The sequence below is a fragment of the Gambusia affinis genome, linkage group LG23 (assembly GCF_019740435.1).
Source record: "Gambusia affinis linkage group LG23, SWU_Gaff_1.0, whole genome shotgun sequence".
Classification (NCBI taxonomy): Eukaryota; Metazoa; Chordata; class Actinopteri; order Cyprinodontiformes; family Poeciliidae; genus Gambusia; species Gambusia affinis.
The window spans coordinates 5,390,269-5,407,088 of record NC_057890.1 but is presented as its reverse complement, the minus strand read 5'-3'; the positions used below and the strand labels follow the sequence as shown (position 1 = coordinate 5,407,088).

At 40.9% G+C, this 16,820-nt stretch overlaps 1 protein-coding gene across 1 annotated transcript; it reads right to left on the bottom strand.

Annotated features, from left to right (window-relative positions):
• Window positions 1-2,334: 2,334 nt before the first annotated feature.
• Window positions 2,335-16,481, bottom strand: LOC122826138 (ATP-binding cassette sub-family D member 2-like). Its single transcript, XM_044107662.1, has 10 exons — window positions 15,330-16,481; window positions 14,555-14,735; window positions 14,331-14,452; window positions 9,924-10,086; window positions 9,016-9,110; window positions 7,923-8,068; window positions 6,431-6,576; window positions 5,967-6,051; window positions 5,573-5,698; window positions 2,335-5,120 (listed from the first exon to the last, which is right to left on the bottom strand). Exons 1-10 carry the CDS (start codon window positions 16,272-16,274, stop codon window positions 4,916-4,918), a joined length of 2,214 nt encoding a protein of 737 aa, XP_043963597.1. The 5' UTR covers window positions 16,275-16,481; the 3' UTR covers window positions 2,335-4,915.
• Window positions 16,482-16,820: the final 339 nt, after the last annotated feature.

The window sequence follows — 16,820 nt, the reverse complement described above, 5'->3', positions numbered from 1 at the left end:
TATATATCTTTTTACATTTTTGAATAAATAATTATAGCAGGGATATGTTAAATAAAATCTGGAAATAGTTTAAATAAATAATCATTTGAACGTCTCGGTGGTTCAAGAAATGCATAAATTAATTTAGAAATAACTGAAGTAAGCGACAAATAAAGTTGTTCTTTTACAGTGATGATCTCAGTGTCATCGTCCTCGTAAATGTAAGTGTTATTGACATGCCGAAGAAATCAACCAGTCAAATATAGGCTCTATTCGGTGAACAATCCGAAAACTTAATACAAAACTATTTGCATATTATTTCAACATATAATCGGTTCAAGTGTGAATTATGAATTAGTTTTAGTTATAAATTATTTAAATGATCAAAACGGTTAAATGCATACTATTTCATGTGGTTACAATCGTATTTAAATTATGTTATTTTACCTTTTGTCTGTGTAAATGATAGACTAAATATTAATAAATTTTTTATTGACTTAAACTGTTTAATATAGCTTTTTTAAACTGATGCATACATAAACATTTATAATCAGAAAAAACAGTTATTTGATTTAATTTGATTGAAACTTGTTCTAGGACTGTGCTGCCCTCTAGTGGTTGCGCACTAATACTGCAAGGATAAAACTGCGCCCATTTCGGTCAGCAGGTGGTTCGAGAGTATTAAGTCTTAGGGGCAGTGGCGCAAAAAGTGGGTAACTGTATACACGCATAGGGACGCTGCTCCAGACGGGGCACCAAAACGGGAATTTTTTTTTTCTTTCTGTTCTGCACTTTCTGTATTTAGATTCAGATTTATTTGTATCCCAAATGGGCAATTGATGTTACAACAAGTACAAAAAACCTAAAAGACAAAGTGTCAAAGATTAAAAAACAACAAAACATACCAAAAGGACATGAAATGCAAATCAATACATAATGGAAAGAGTACAGCGGTGTATTTCATTATTGACTGACAGTTGATACAAACACTAAATCAGGTGCAACACCCCCTACCTTATCAACAGCTGTTTGCACGAAATGATCAATAACAGAGGGACGGCACTGATTGGGCGCTCCTTCACCTCCCCTCCCAAACATCTCGCGTTGGCGCACGTCCTTTCGAGAACGCACTCAGGCACATTTTTTTTTTCTTTTAAATTTGAATCGTCGTATATAGTGCACTTGACAACAGTGAGGCGGTACAAGAAAAAAAATTATGGGTACAATTAAACAGAAAACGACAGAGGAAGGGGGATAAAGAAAAGCTTTTCAAAATGTTTGAAAGACACAGATAGGTACCTATGGATATTATATATATGTATATAAGTTGCCATTTTCGAATCAGAGATACAGATTGTACTGGATGAACATGGATCTTGGTCTGAATGGGGGAAGCCGGAGCACCCGGAGGGAACCCATGCATACACGGGGAAACTGCCACCGTGCAGCCCTTACTTTTTTAGAAAGAAGTAACTACTTATGACTAATAAAAAGTAGCAAATACATTCTAAAAACTAATTAAAACCACCTAAATGAGACAAATAAGTCACCACTAAATAAAACTACAATGAAAACAATCAGTGATGATTTGGGTTGCTCTTTTTGTGATGGTCCTTTTTTTTTTTTTTTTTGTAAATAACACCACTTACTAGATAAATGATAACTCTCCATGTAATTTCTCAATATTGAGAAACGATATTCAGAAACGTTTCTCAGTATCGTTTCTCTGGAGGTGTGGACTCTGTTCAAGCTTTACACTTTGAACGTTACACAAAGATCTACTTCTCTGAAGATACTAGCAGTTTTACAATTTATTCAGTGAACAATTAAGTCCTTTAGTATGCAGTTCAGTTGAGTCGGGTCAAAAATACATAATGTTTTATAACATTTAATCTCACTATCTTGAAAAACTCAACCTGGCTAAAAATTAGGAGGCCAAATAATAGTTCATACCCGCGGCTTTTACTGCATTTTCAATGTGCAGGAGCCACGTTTAATTTGAAACTCTGTGCTGATTTGGGATTTCTTGTTTTTCTTTTTTTGCTTGAACTTGGACAACTTTGCATGGTACAGAACCGTCTGGAGACATATGAGAAAAAAGCAACTTAATATCGAAAGCCCATGACTTATTATAATTTAGTCGCTTTCACAAAATAAATAAGTCGTTCAGAGACATTAAATCGTCGTAGGCTCTGTAATTTTGAACCCGCCAACAGAACAGCATTATCTCAATGTAGCGCTGTCTACTTTTAGCCAGCAGGGAGCGGCAGAACTAACAGTTTCAGAGCATCTCGCTCGTTTTCTAACCGGAAATACGTTGAAGACTTGCACAAAGAAGTCAGCAATCGACAGTAGTTTAGTATCAAGCTTTAGGTTTGTTTTATTGGGGGGGAAAAAAACTTGGGCAGAGAACCATCGTTACCTAAAACATGTAAAATATTATTTAAAACAAATCTGAACAGAACACAATCTAACAAATGGGCACCATCATATCAGGAAGAGGGAACTCCCATCATTTTCTATCCCATCCTTTCAACGTGAGGATTCTTTCTCTTTTTCTCACTTGAAAACAAACTATAACAACCAAGTGCTCAAGTGTTACTAGGCAGACTCTGTGTCATTCAGCGGCTTCTGTGTCGTCTTGTCAACAAAGTCTGGGCTGAAAGCAGAAAATCCAGTTCATTTACAAACAAACAAAAAATAATAAAAAAGATAACAAATTTTACAAGGTGCTTCTTTCATACCAAATGAATTCTTTATCTCTACGCATTTCATGACCATTATTAAAAAAGACTAGTAGCTGTTTAAATTTTCATTCGTTTTTTTGTTTGTTTTTTTTATTATTGTTACGGGGGAAAAAAGCCTATCAGAAATCTGAGAAACAACCTCATCGAGCCGATCTAAAGCTTTCTTTAAAGTAGCGATGGCAGCTTTCGAGGTTGCTCTGTCCTGACACGTTACATATTCAGCAGGAAACGTCATCACGATCCGGGTCAAAATGCTTTAAGTCTTAAAAACAGCAGCACGTCTGTTTACATTCTGCCCATGATGGCGTTGATTGTCAGTTTCACTCCTCCGCCGCCATGGGCTCGGGCTGGTTGGAGATCCTGTAAAAACCTCACAGTTTCGCTGCGGCGCCGTTTGCGCACAGAATTTAAAAACGGTAAAAGGTAAAAAAAAAAAAAAAACAAAAAAAACAAACAAAAAGGAAAGAAACAAACAAAAATAAAAAGGACCGTGTTTATTTAAAACCAAAAAGCTGGCATCATTCCCACCGCTGTAAAAACTGCAATCAACTGACGATTTTTTTTAAAGATCTCTCTTTTTTTTTTTTTTTTTTTTTAGGCAGGCGGATGTCTGAATAAACGAAGCAGCAACGGGTGGGGGCGGGGCAATACTGTGTTGCTCAACGGCAGTTTTGAAAACAATTGTATGATGAGTTCCATAAAATAAAGCAGCGGTTCTTTAAACGTCGTCATTACTTTAAACATCTACATAAAACAAGGTATCAACAGGTTGTGCTGAGGTAAAAAATGTTTTAGGATCACTTGAATATTCATATTCATAAGGCATAAGCTCCTGCTCTTTGATTTGATTCATGCAGGACAAAGCGAGCGTGTACACAGGTTTGAACCCAATTAGGCCCAAAAAAACCCCAAAAAAAAAAAAACACCCTGAAGCAGAGGAAGTGGTTGAGTTTACGTCACAATTCGATAGTTTCACAGTATCGTGACTGCCGATGCGATCAGTCGTAAAAAAAAAACGAAACAACAGCGGAAAGGAAAGATCTTGAACGTCTACACAATCCTCAATTCCAGCCTTTCCTCAGTGCACGCCGCAGGACGTGCCATCAACGGCTATCGGGAACAATAAAGTGCTTTTTTTATTTTTTTTTTATTTAAAACTGCACTATGTATAATTGAGAATTAGGTTCAACCTGCTAAACGTTCGGGAAAAACTGGTTTTTAAGGGGAAAAGGGCACGATCGCTGAAAGAACGCCATAAAACGTCCCGTAACAAACGGACAGAGGAGACGTCATTTGAACTCGAGTTTTGCTTCCCTACACAAGAAAAAGTCGGGAAGGTTTGACTTGAGACCGGACTAGAAGTGTAAACTACAGGCGCTCTCCCGTCTCTATATATCTCGGCGGACATATGCGTTTCTGTCGACAGCAGAACCACGGCTGTTGTCGTAGCCACCGGCTTGACCGGGAGCAAAACATTCGCGCGAGCTGATGGACAGCCGAGCATCTGCTCCGACCCTGCTCCTCTGCTCCGACCCTGCTCCTCTGCTCCGACTCTGCTCCGACCCTGCTCCTCTGCTCCGACCCTGCTCCTCTGCTCCGACCCTGCTCATCTGCTCCGACCCTGCTCCTCTGCTCCGACCCTGCTCCTCTGCTCCCTTCGGCAGAAGCTTCGGGAGGCGACGCAAAACGCCAGAAAACGGTTTGAGAAAATGTATGGAAAATAAAAGCGGTGAAATATTTTGCTGGAGGTAAAAAAAAAACAACAACAAACAAACAACAGAATGACGGCCGGCTTTGTCTTCCCTTGCAATACTGCTTTGGGTAAAAAAAAATATAAATAAAAAAAACACAAATAATTGATTCCTGTGTATCAGCATGAACAATTACAATAAGTAGAGGCCTATTTGGGCCTCTAAATGTAAAGTGCTATTAGATCACAAACTGAACAATCATTTTAGTTAATCTGGGGTCGTCGTTTCTGTTGCTTTTGCTTGTTAACAACTGCTAAAACCCAAGTTTTAAAAGTACGACTGAACATACAGTCGGTGAGTAGGAATAAAAGGGGGGTGGAGACAGCAGGGCTCAAGTCTTCAGAAGCTCCCATTTGGCGCAAAAAAAAAAAAGCTAACGAAAAGCTGCTAGATTTTGCTTTCCTTCGTCGCCTCCACCTCCACCTCCCTTCTTTGCTCTCACTCATCGGCTGTTTTGAGGACGGAGTCGTCTCCCAGGATCTTGCAGAGCTCGTTGAGGCGGTTTTGCATCTCGGGGATGCCGGCGAGCTGGGCCTCCAGCCGCTGCTTCTCCTCGGTGAGGGAGAGGCGGGTCGCCGAGTCCAGCTCCTCGAAACGCCAGCCGCCCTCGCCGTCGAACTGCAGCAGGTGGGTGTGGTACTTCCTGAAATGGAGCGCGATAGATAACAGATATGAATTATGCCAGCTTTTTTCTAATTAAAATGACTTTTCTCATCATTTTTAAATGTTCTCCTAGTAAAACTGCATATTTATTCTGTTATTACAGCTGGGCCTGTCATGATAACAAGTTTTACAGGACGATAAATCGCCCCAGCATGTACTGCTATAGATCATAATATTGTTGTTTTGAGACAGTTTTCAAGTAATATATTGATTATGGCATAATTTTGTAAAGAGCACTTAACACTGCACCTGGAAGATACTTTAAATACACAACAACCAAAAACACTGAAGAAAAAGAAAATGAAAACTAAAAAAAAAAAACAAAAGCACACAAATAAAATGGATAAAATATTAATCGTCAGAATGGAGATTATTGAGCTCATTTTCATTTATGGTGCCATTAGATGATTTCCACAGAGCAACACGTCTCACCACAGGGAGGGTCGGTGTGTGATGGAGAGCAGCGAGATGCCGGCGTCCTTGGCAGCCTGGAAAATCTTTCCCTCCACGTCGATGCTCACAGCGCTGGTGCATTCATCCAGCAGGGCGTATTTGGGCCTGGCACGAACGTACAAGGAGTGGAAATTATATCACTTATTCAAATCGAGTCTTCTATTTCTGTTCAAAGTCATTCAAATGTCACCATTTGTATCCTTTACATACGAACCACAGCGTATGTAAAATCTGCTGTCAACGGGGGGGAAATCACACTGAAGAAATGACCATTTTCTCAGCTAAAGTTGTGCCAAAAACCTTCACTTAATTTCTTCTTTGATGACAAAGAGATGGGTGAATTTAAATGTAAACCAACAGAAGTCGGTCTTACTTGTGGTAGAACATGCGAGCCATGCCCATCCTCTGCTTCTCGCCTCCAGACAGAACGTCCTTCCAGTCTAGCTCAGCATCCCAGCCTTAACAAAAGCACACAGCATTGATGGAGGATATTCTTTTCTTGAAGATTGCTCCGTACGTAACTGACTCCCCTCTGCTCAAATTAAATGCTTACACAAAATAGACAAAGAAAGTCGCACTAAAGAAATCTCCTAGAAATTGTCCTCGCTCATTTTTCTGGCATTTAGCAAACAGAAATTATTCTTGGTAATTCTAACTAACCTGAAACACTAAATGTTTTAGCTGGTTTAACTTCAGACGACGAGAAAAGAAAATTAACGTGCATCACTTTCCATCTGGGTTCAACTGCAACTAAACAAAACTGTTCAGATTGAACATCGAGCACTTTCAAGGACAGAAGTCAGGCACTTTCCAAACCTTGAAAAGCCATTTTCTTACCTCCCTCTCTGGTGACGATGTGATTGAGGTTGACGATGTCCAAGATGGCCTCCAGGTCCTTGTCGGTCAGGCCTCTGGCAGCCATGTCCTCCACTGAGTCTGGGTAGATCACCTGGTCTCGCAGAGAGCCCAATGACATGTATGGCCTGGAGAAACGCATACACTCGTTACACACCGGGAGTTTCTTGGTTACACCAACGACTCCAGTATGGGATAATGCATGTATACGTCACTTTGGCGGCTTTTATTTCTATTGTACTCAGTGTTAGGATTTCTGTTGCAGCTACCAGGTGGTCTCTTGTAGCGACTATAAAATATTCACTGCTCTGCAGGAGGGAGTCGGTACCTCTCATCGGCTTTGGGTACGATTACACTGGTAGTTTCTTTAGTGGTTCAGTTAAAGGACGACGGGCCTCTTCATTTTTGTTGTGGCGTTGCGACACGAATTAGTTCCAATTAGTGATTAAAACCAACGTAATCTGTAATTGTCTAAACGACGTCCTTCTTACGACGCAACAGTTTTAACGCATTCACACAAAAATTATAAGCAAAAAAAGTGAAGAAAATGATGTAAAAACTGCAGAAAACAGTCTTAAAACTATCCCTTAGACTAAAATTTGGCACCAAAATAAAAAAAAAAATCACTATATATATTTTTAAATGCCTCGATAACAATATCACAGACGAAATTCCACATTTTCGGCTTTTTAAAAAAAATTTTTTTTTGATTTGGCCGAACAAATATGTAACTTCAAAATAAAAGCTTTTTCATTGTTTTTTTTACTTCCTTCATAAACAGTCACCATAATAAAATATATATTCATACATAGATATATACAATATGTTTAGTGTGTCAAAGCAAATATAAAATTGATAAATATAAAGCTGATTTTGGTCAGCCAAAGAAATTTGCTACCAAGTGTGAATAAAAATACTTGCATAGAACAAACTGGCGTGGTTCAATGGAACTTTAGTTTTACAAGATGCTAATGTTTTTTTATGAACTCAAATATTTTGTGAAAAAACTAAGAATCAGATAAAATTCACATAAAAGGAAATCTACCCTTGAAAAATGCTCAACACTCAACGCCAAAATACACGTCACATAAGAAAAAACCTACAAAAAGTAAAAGCTTGTGCTCACTTCCTAACAATCATGACCTTTGTTCATTTTCGTTTCTTCCATCTGTCCCAGATTTCTCCATTGAAGTAACTATTGTAATATTTATTTTTTCACCGGTCTCAAAGAAATCCACCGGTATTACCCTGTTGCCACTGTTATGCAACAAATTCGCTTTTTTTTATTTAAAAAAAAAACTCTCTTTCTACAAATTGTGGTGAGCATTTCACTCTCTCCAGAGCTCTGGTTTCCCTGCCGCCAACACACAGAGGTCCTGTTACAACGTATTAGATTACTGGGAAAGTTGGGCAGCTCCAGGCTTAGAGCTCTGCCTCTGCGGTGGAGCGTGGTGGTTCTCGTTGGTGCGGTTACCTCTGAGGGATGTAGAACATGTGCTCGGGCGAAGGTTTGTGTAGGCGGCCGCCGTAGACGGGCCACAACCCGCTGAGGATCCTGAACAGAGAGCTTTTCCCGCATCCGTTTGGGCCCGTGATCAACAGGTGCATCCCCTCTTCCACCTGAAGGGAGGGGAGAGAGCGACAATTTATTCAACCGGCTGGAGAGCCACCGGGATAATTACAGCGCGTTATGAGAACACAAAGCCGAGTGCAGAGTTAGATGGCTGAAATGTCGGTGCAGCAGATACTCTAAAAACTTCTGTGAGCTACACTTAGAGGAAAGGTGAAGGTGTAAGGTAAAAGATATGAAAGTGTTTGTTATCTTTTTGAAAGATTTTTACGGCACGGTAACAAAACGAACGAGGTGAACTGCGACCGGCGTCTTGTGTTGCGTTAGGTCTTGCAACCCTTGGGCGCAGCTGTTATCTACACTGTTCCTGAGCTAATTATCACACCCTGTGCACTCTGAGGGGCAAAATACAGAGGGGCAAAGAAAAAAAACAAAACAAAAAAAAACTGTGTGATGTTCTTGATAATTTTGGTCTGACTCAAACAAAAACAAGCAACACACGACTGGGGATACACACTGGACCTGATAATCAGGAAGGGTGTGAATATTTCCAATGTCTGATAATTTTGCCGTTATCTTTGGAAGTACTTTATCCATTAACTCGCTTAGCAAAACAGCTACTATGAAAAAAAACTTTCTTTTCGCAGAGAACACAGCGGAAACTTTGAATCACGCCTGGATTTACAGCTGTGCATCAGAAAACCAGAAGACAAACGTTGCACACAGCTGATTTCAAATCGCAAAAGGCACAAATAACTGAAGCTGGAAACCTGAACGGGTGATTTGTCATTTTCAGGATTTCGAAATCTCTCACCCCAGAAGCCAGCATCCAGCGGGGAGCAACACGTCGACGCCCCAAAGGAAATACCTCTTTACTAATGAGGCCACAGGGAATTTCTAGGAAATACTAGTAAACACCTTACAGACCTCGGTCCTCAAGGAGCCGGTGTGTGGCTGTGGGATTCAAAAATAAGGAAAAAGAGTGCGTCTACGTCACCTTTAGATTCAGGCACGACACCACCACATCCCCGTTCGGTGTGATGATCGGGACGTTCTCGCACACGATGCCTCTGTCCACGTCAATCACTTCACCTGCAAAGGAAAACGATCCAGTTGAAAAAGCTGAGTGTCGTTTTACCTTCATGTCAAACCAAATCCGGAGACGTTAAAGCAGAAGTCCCAGCTCTGAGTGTTAGGAAGCACTGATTTCTCTTTAACAAGCCGGAGAATCAAAAGACATAAAAATAGAGTGAAAACTCATAACAACGTGTTTTTTTTTTACTATAATTGTAAAATGTGTTTAGAATCCACAGACTGGCAGGAGTTGAAAGATCGAAAGGATAAAGCTTAGCAACACTGCTGCAAAATATTAATATTTGGCCAGTTTTTTTATCAGACCGATACAATCTTAAAAATCGGCTGATATTGTACGATACCGATGTTAGCGCTGATATGTTGTGCATTCCTATTTTAGGTTCTTTTTCTCTAGAGGCAATTCATTTATTTGATCTCTAATGTCATTTTGATACATAAGAACTGAAAAAGGAGAGAAACATGTCATGTTGGCATAAATATCAAATAAAAAAACCTTCAAAATAACTTTAAGAGGTCTAGTTTATGTTCGTAACCATTCCATCTTTTAGTGTATAGCCAACATCTGACACTCAACTGTAATGCTTCTATTCAGTCTAGTTCAAATGTTTGATGTAGGACATTTGTGTCTTCTTCTCTAGATCTGAAACGGGACTAGGATACAACGCAACACTGCACACACACTGCAAAATCAATATTCGCGGTGGGTGTAGCTGTATTTTATCCTGACAGAGCCTCGCTTGCTTATAGTCATGTGACCCATTCAAAGTCCCCTCACGGGTAAAATTTGCACACGCAGCAGGACTAACCCACCTTTTATCTCCAGCGGCCCGTCTATGTGCATCTCGGGTTTGCTTTTCAGCGTCGTTCCTGTGGTGGCAGACAGAGAGGAGCGCTTGTAGATCCCCCTCTGGACGTCCTCAAACACTACAAACATGTTGTGGACCCTCGCTGTGTAACCTGCCAGCTCTGTGACCTGTGGCAACCAAAACACGGGGGGAGGATGAGAGGTGGGACAACGGTCATCGAGGAAGACATCAGAAAACAAGGTTGCCACGATCCGAGAGGGAAGCGGACAGAGTCATGGGGCACCATCTCTGCCAAGTGGTGTGTGTGTGTGTGTGTGTGTGTGTGTGTGTGTGTGAGACCAGTGGGTCTGAACTGGAGTAACCCCCAAGGGTGTTGGCAGACAGAAGATCTGCACAATCTAACTGCAATGTACAAGTACAGGCACAGATTATGTAAGGAGTTGGAATTAGCAACCCATGACTTCCTGTTTACCTGAGGAATGATTATGATCAACTAAAGGGAACATTTGTCTAACCACATTTTTCAAAATGAGATAAAACAAAGAAAATACGTTGGAACTCTGGGAGATATTTGTTGACTTTCATATAAGTAAGAACAACAGAGGGCAGCCTGTTATTAGCTACTCTACTAATAAAAGAGCTCATTTTTTCATTTGCTGCTTTTGCTAACTTTGAAAATGTTTAGCCTGCTTAGCTGTTTTTACTTCATATATGCAAGAATAGCAGTGGGCAGACTTCTGCTAATCTGCTAATGCACTAATAACAGAGCCATTTTTTTATGTTTTTTTTATTTTTGTCAAGTTTTAAAATGTTTAGCCTACTTAGCTGTTTAGCTACCCGTACTTCACATAAGAAAGAACAGCGGTGGGTAGACTTATGCTAATCTGCTACGCCACTAATAACAGAGCTAATTTTTAATTTAGCGCTTTTACTGTTTGCTAAATGTACTGCTTAGCGCACTTATCTTCCCAAAATTAATATTTTCTCATACATTATAATGTGTTAACGTAATTGGCTGTTTTGTAAGCTTTCAGTTGAATAAAGTTTGACATCTGTGTTGAAGTTTTGGTTGTCAACTGTTAAGAATTATTCATGTAGCCAGACGTTTATATTCATGCTCTTATTTTGAAGTGGGTGAAGACTGCTCATGCAGCAGTTTTGTTTCCTCTCCTCAGGTTTTCTGTCTCTTCCCCCCCCCCAGTAATTTTACTTCAAACGAGCAACACACAGGAAGATAAAATAAAATATCTAAGGGCATTATAGAACACATAAATTAAAATGACAAAATTAAATAGGTGCTCAAGGTTTGCATATTGAAATTAACGCCTTAGCATTAGCGTTCACTAAATAGTGTGTTGGTGAGGTGCTTCATCACCAAGTGGTTATGATGAGTGCTTTCAGGTTAGTGAAACTAACTTTTTAGCTAGCCTACCACTGAGTAAGAAACAAAAAATACCTTCTGATCTAGACTTGGCCATATTTCAGGTCAGAACAATAATACAAAATCGCATCTAATTTCCAGATGCCTGAAATTGCCATATTGATCTTTTCAAATGGGTACATGTGATGAAAAGTACAAACTGCTGTTCTGTGTCCCTGGGATGAATATGGGTTAAAATGCTGTTTAGACAGGAAGAGTCAATAACTCCAAATTCAAATGGTCATTGATGGCTGATAGCAGGCAAATCTTATAGTTCAGAATGAGACAAAGGATCCAGATGTCTGTTCAGCCAACTGGAGGCTTTGCACCCCGCAGTAAGACAATACCGCCTGTTGACACAGCTTGACAATATTAAACATTGCAGAGAATTTCTAAGAATCCACAGACCCGACGTGGGACAGGCCCCGACAAAATTACCTCGTGTTCTTTCACCCAGTCACATCTCTCCGCTCAGCCGACCGGCTGCCAAAGTTCAAGAGCAAAAGAATGTACAGTTGACATTACCCTCAACGTGGAAATGTCATGTCAATATTAGGCTTTTGTCTATCTTGCTGGATAATTCTATTTATTTATTTTTTTAAGAGAGAGAATACTGTTGGTTTTCTGTCACTTTTAGATATGCATCAAAATTCCAGGGATTTTTACTTTTAAAATGTTCTTGAACTGAATCAAGCAGGTACTAAGCATTAGATACAGTATCTCCCAGAATGTGTATAAAAACTGATATATATATATATATATATATATATATATATATATATATATATATATATATATAAAGTTAATAACTTCACTGAAATGAAAAATTTTATGACGCAAATGAACAAGTCCTATCAAAACTAAGGGTTAGCATGCTAACAGTTAGCATTAGCATATTTATTTTTGCCAAATTTTCAAAACCCCTTAGGTTAATAAAAAAAAAATTAAACTTTTGATAGTTAAACAAGTGTCACTGTAAGCAGTAGCATTGATAAACAGAGGAAAGTTCTTCAAAATTAAGATAAAAATATTCACTTCTAGATGGCCGACTTTGTCGAGCTACAGCTGTATTTCCTTGCAGAACCAACAAAGCAGAACAAAACAAAACCTTCTGTATATGCAGGGTGTCACTCTTTATCAGAATTTAACAGTAATGCTTTGAATAAAAATCCCGGAGTCTTGTTTTGCTCAATAACATTAAATTAAAAGAAATATATCCCTATTCTCTGAGAGTGCACTGAACTAAATCCTAGCAGAAAAACGGAACGAGAGGGAAAGTAAGAGGGCCGAAAGATCAACAGATGGTGGATTATTCACAGCATGGCTAAGCCTGAAAGAAGGAGCTCTGAATACACACACACACACACACACACACACACACACACACGCACACACACACACACAGTTCACGGCTGACCAGTGAGAATGCCTGTCATTTCGATGCTTGTTACTTTAGCTCTCCATGCTGATACACATGCAGCAGTGTAACACAGACGGATATAATCAAGCCTCTGAAGAGCGTAGGAAAAAGGGAACTGGAACGTGACAATATGCAGACTACTGTCCTGTCGGAAACAGTAATTCATTTCAGTGACAGAAGTTGCCGTTTCTGCAACGGATTTCTTTTTGTAGAAGAGGTAGAAAATAACAACTGAGGCCATATTGTGCTTGATCTTTTGGGTCAGACTTGCAGATATTTGATAAAGATCCAATGGAACTGTAGGAATCAAGATAAATAAAGAACAGCAAGGCCAGGCTAACAAAACTAAGCTGAAAGAACTCCAATACTTGGATTATAATTTTCTGTGTAATTATGTAGTTTTTTGCAAGGTGAATTAAGATGGCTTTATTGCGACATGGTGCTTTATAAATTAACTGGATGGATCTGAATGAGATAATACGGTATAGTGAACACATCTGGACCACAGCATGCAGGCGTTTGCTGCTCTGCATCTGTATTCAGATTCAAATTAAAGCTGATGTAACTTCCTTTAATCACGAAAATCTTTTTTTTTCTTTACTACTGTCCATGAAACACCCATATTAGAGAACCGTTTCCAAGCTTCTCACAGAACAGCCCTCCCCCACTCAGCTCCTTCAGACTAGCCAGCAGCAATTAGCAAACATCTGGGGGAACTGCGAATCGGCTGAGCCTTTAAAGGAGCTCCTTCTCAGTGCAACGCTGGTAAAAGTGTTGTTAAAGGGTTAATAGAGGAGCCATGTCGTGATGACTTCCTGAAGGCCAAGTTTTAGAAAGAGCAGGAGTTTTTAAAGAGACAGAGACCCAATTTCAAGGTGTTAAATTACGAAGCCAGTTTTGTTTTTTTTATCGTATTTTATATGCACTGCATTTTTATAACAACTGAACGTACTGTAGTTGCTTAATTGTGCTGTAAAATGGCACTTTATGCCTGAAAAATACATAATACTGCCCCTTTAAGACACACATTGAGAAGATGAAATTTAAGACTTCTGCAGAAACCGTTTGAGTAATATACTTTACATTCTCCCAATTATTTTATCTGTTGGCATTTTCTATTATTCATTTACCAGAACAATTTGTTCCATGATTTTTAACACTGATGTGTTACAGAAAGAGAACCGCTGTCTTATTTCACTATATGTTATTTACGACCCAATGAACTGATTTACTTTTGTAAACACAGCTGTACTTATTTTAAGCCTGCGCTTTGCTCTCACTCTTATTGGAGGAACGTGGCATGATGGGACATATAAGAGAGATGACACAGATAAGGAAGCTGAAAACATGCCACCAGCACTAGTTTCAATTCCTCCTCTTCACCACAGGAACAAGCTACTCATCCTCTTTGTGACATACGCATGCCGTCGTCAAAGCTGTGTAAATCTGCAGCGTGCAAACACTTAGATTGCTGCACTTTAGTTTTCTTTCTGGAGTTGTTGCGCTCCCAGGTTCAAACAACTAAGTCGTACGTGAATATCTTCTGTGTCGCGACGTGTGATCGTCCAAACCTCTTTGTAGGAGGACATGATCCTCTCGATGGCGTCTGCTCCGGACGCCAGGAGGTTGCGGGCGGTGGTGAACGCCTCTGTCCTCTCGCTCACCATCATATGCGCCTGTCCGTCTGCCGTTTCTGTGAGCAGACAAGAACGGGTCGGGAAAGAGAGGAGGGCGGATGAGACGCGGGCTCGCACACATCTGTTTGAGAGTGTAACGAGGGCAACGCGATCCCCACCGTTGTCGGCGAAGCCCCTGGCCGTAATGATGGGCACGGCCACCATGACGAGGCCCGAGCAGCTCCACACGTACTTCATGAGGAACTGCTCGATCATGATGTACCAGAGGCGCTTGGACAGGATCAGGTTCATCTGGTCGGCCAGGGCCCGGTAGCACTTCTGCAGCTGACACATCTCCACCTGTAATAATAGAAAATGTCAATAATTTTTTTTTTTTTAAAGACACAGAAGTCGGTCACTAGAGATGCACCGATCTGATAATAGTATCTGTATTGGTCCTGATATTTAAAAATAATTCTAGATTAGATATTACATTGGCTGTTCAACTCCTAATTCCACTGACTACACAAATTAAAGTTATATTGTTTTTACATGTTTGACCAAGCTGTTGGCGTATTTAAGTGTGCAGAGTTTTCAAATAGACTTGCAATTCAGTACATTTAAGTTGGTGTTCTAAAAATAAATAAATAAAGGTTTTGAGTCAATTCAGCGCTATTTCTCTGTATCAAATCGGTATTGGCGATACTAAACCTTAAATATTGGTAGCAGAAGTAAAAAAGAAAAAATGTAGATCGGTGCATCTCTGTTGGTGGCATGACTAAAAGAGGAACAAATGACAATAAAATACAGAATTAGTTGCTCATTTAAATAGATTTTTTTTAAAGCTTGCAAAAACTTGCTTTAGATAAAATACAGATTCACATCTACAGCCGAGAATAATCAGCTCAAGTATTTGCTTACATGTCAGCAAAAACCGAAGGCAGAACACTTTACCTTGTGTCCTCTGTAAAAAGCTATTTCCTCAGCGTTAGCAATAATCCTGGAGTGCACGTAGCGTAGGTAGCCTTTTCTGTGCGCTTCCTCCGCAACCAGCTTGCCAAACCTGGGGGAGCATGCACGTAGGACCTTGGCCGTGGCAAAGACCACCAGCCCGGCCAGCAGGGTCGGCCCGCTGGCGTTGGCGCCCCTCGCCCTGGCGGTCTGAATCAGCGTGTAGGAGGTCAGCATCACGTCCAGGATCGGCTTGGTGAGGTTGGAATACAGATGGGCCACCGACTGGGAGAACATCATCACGTCCTCGGTGAGCGACTGGTCCGGGTTGGCGAGCCTCCCGTCCATGTTGCTGACCCTATAGTAGGTCTGATCGGTGAAATAGGTCCGGTAAGCGTGGTTGACCAGCCGGGTGCGGAAGGCCAGAGCCAGCTTGCACTCTAGGTACCGGATGGCGCTGTTGACGAACGTGGCCGGGATCGCGATGAGGAGCCATTTCATCAGCTGGATGATGAAGTGCCGGGGCTTTTTCTCCACGATCGTCTTGACTATCTTCCCGTCCAAGCTGGCCACGTAAATAGACAGAAATGTCCTGGATATCAGCGCCACCGAGTGCAAGCACAGCAAACCTAGCTCTTTGGAAACGAGCCTGGGGAAGAGGATTTTACCAAGTTCCAGGATCTGCTTGAAAAACTCCGCGTTGACTCCCGGGGATGCTTTCTTAACATCCACGACGTCTATCTGCGCTTTCCCGGAACACGTCGAGCCGTTCTCCGCCTTTGACGCCCGGCGGTCGCGGTTCGGCTTTTTGTTCCCGCAGAGCTGCTTCCAGATGATGGGGTACAGCGTTTTAACACCGTAAGCTGCAGCCGCCAGCAACACGGCTCTCTTCGCCGCAGTCGTGCGGTCCCATTTCACTCTGGACGCCGCATCGAGGATGTTGGACATCTTTTCAAACGTTAGTCGCCTCTGCTGACCGTCCGTGTAACACCCATCCCCCGAAAACACCGAATCTGCGCACCGTCCGAGTAGCGGAAAAGGGGGGGACTTGGGATGGCCGAGAAGATGCGAGGACAGCCCGTAAGAAGCACCGTTACATTCTGCTGCGCTTTAACCTGCGACAAGAGGAACAATGTACAATAAAAATCCACTTCCGGGTTGTGTTGCCAAAATTAAACTGAGTTTTAGCAACACCCAATGGACGTTTTAATTTGTACAGCTAACTAATTTCCTGTAATAACTGCAGTGGTTCGCTATGCCTTGATGACGTTGTTTGCAATAGCTTTTCTGATTGGTCGCGCCCCCTGTAGAAGACTTACAGCGCTAATCTAATTGGTGGAGCTGCAGGCGGAAGTAAATTTACAGTTCTTACTGCTTTCGCGGTATTGTACTTTGGTGTTGAAAAATAAAGTCCTTTTGTACCCGAGTTAAGACCAGAGATCAGAATGTTAAATAATATAACATCTCAAGAAAATAATAAAAAATATCAAAATT

What these genes read in the sequence shown, in the direction of transcription:
- LOC122826138 (XM_044107662.1), bottom strand. Translation starts at nt 16,274, where the DNA reads ATGTCCAACATCCTCGATGCGGCGTCCAGAGTGAAATGGGACCGCACG. An exon ending in CATCGTCACCAGAGAGGGAG is followed by an intron (nt 6,052 to 6,430) that starts GTAAGAAAATGG and finishes GCTTTTGTTAAG; the next exon opens with GCTGGGATGCTGAGCTAGAC. An exon ending in ACACACCGACCCTCCCTGTG is followed by an intron (nt 5,121 to 5,572) that starts GTGAGACGTGTT and finishes GCTCCATTTCAG; the next exon opens with GAAGTACCACACCCACCTGC.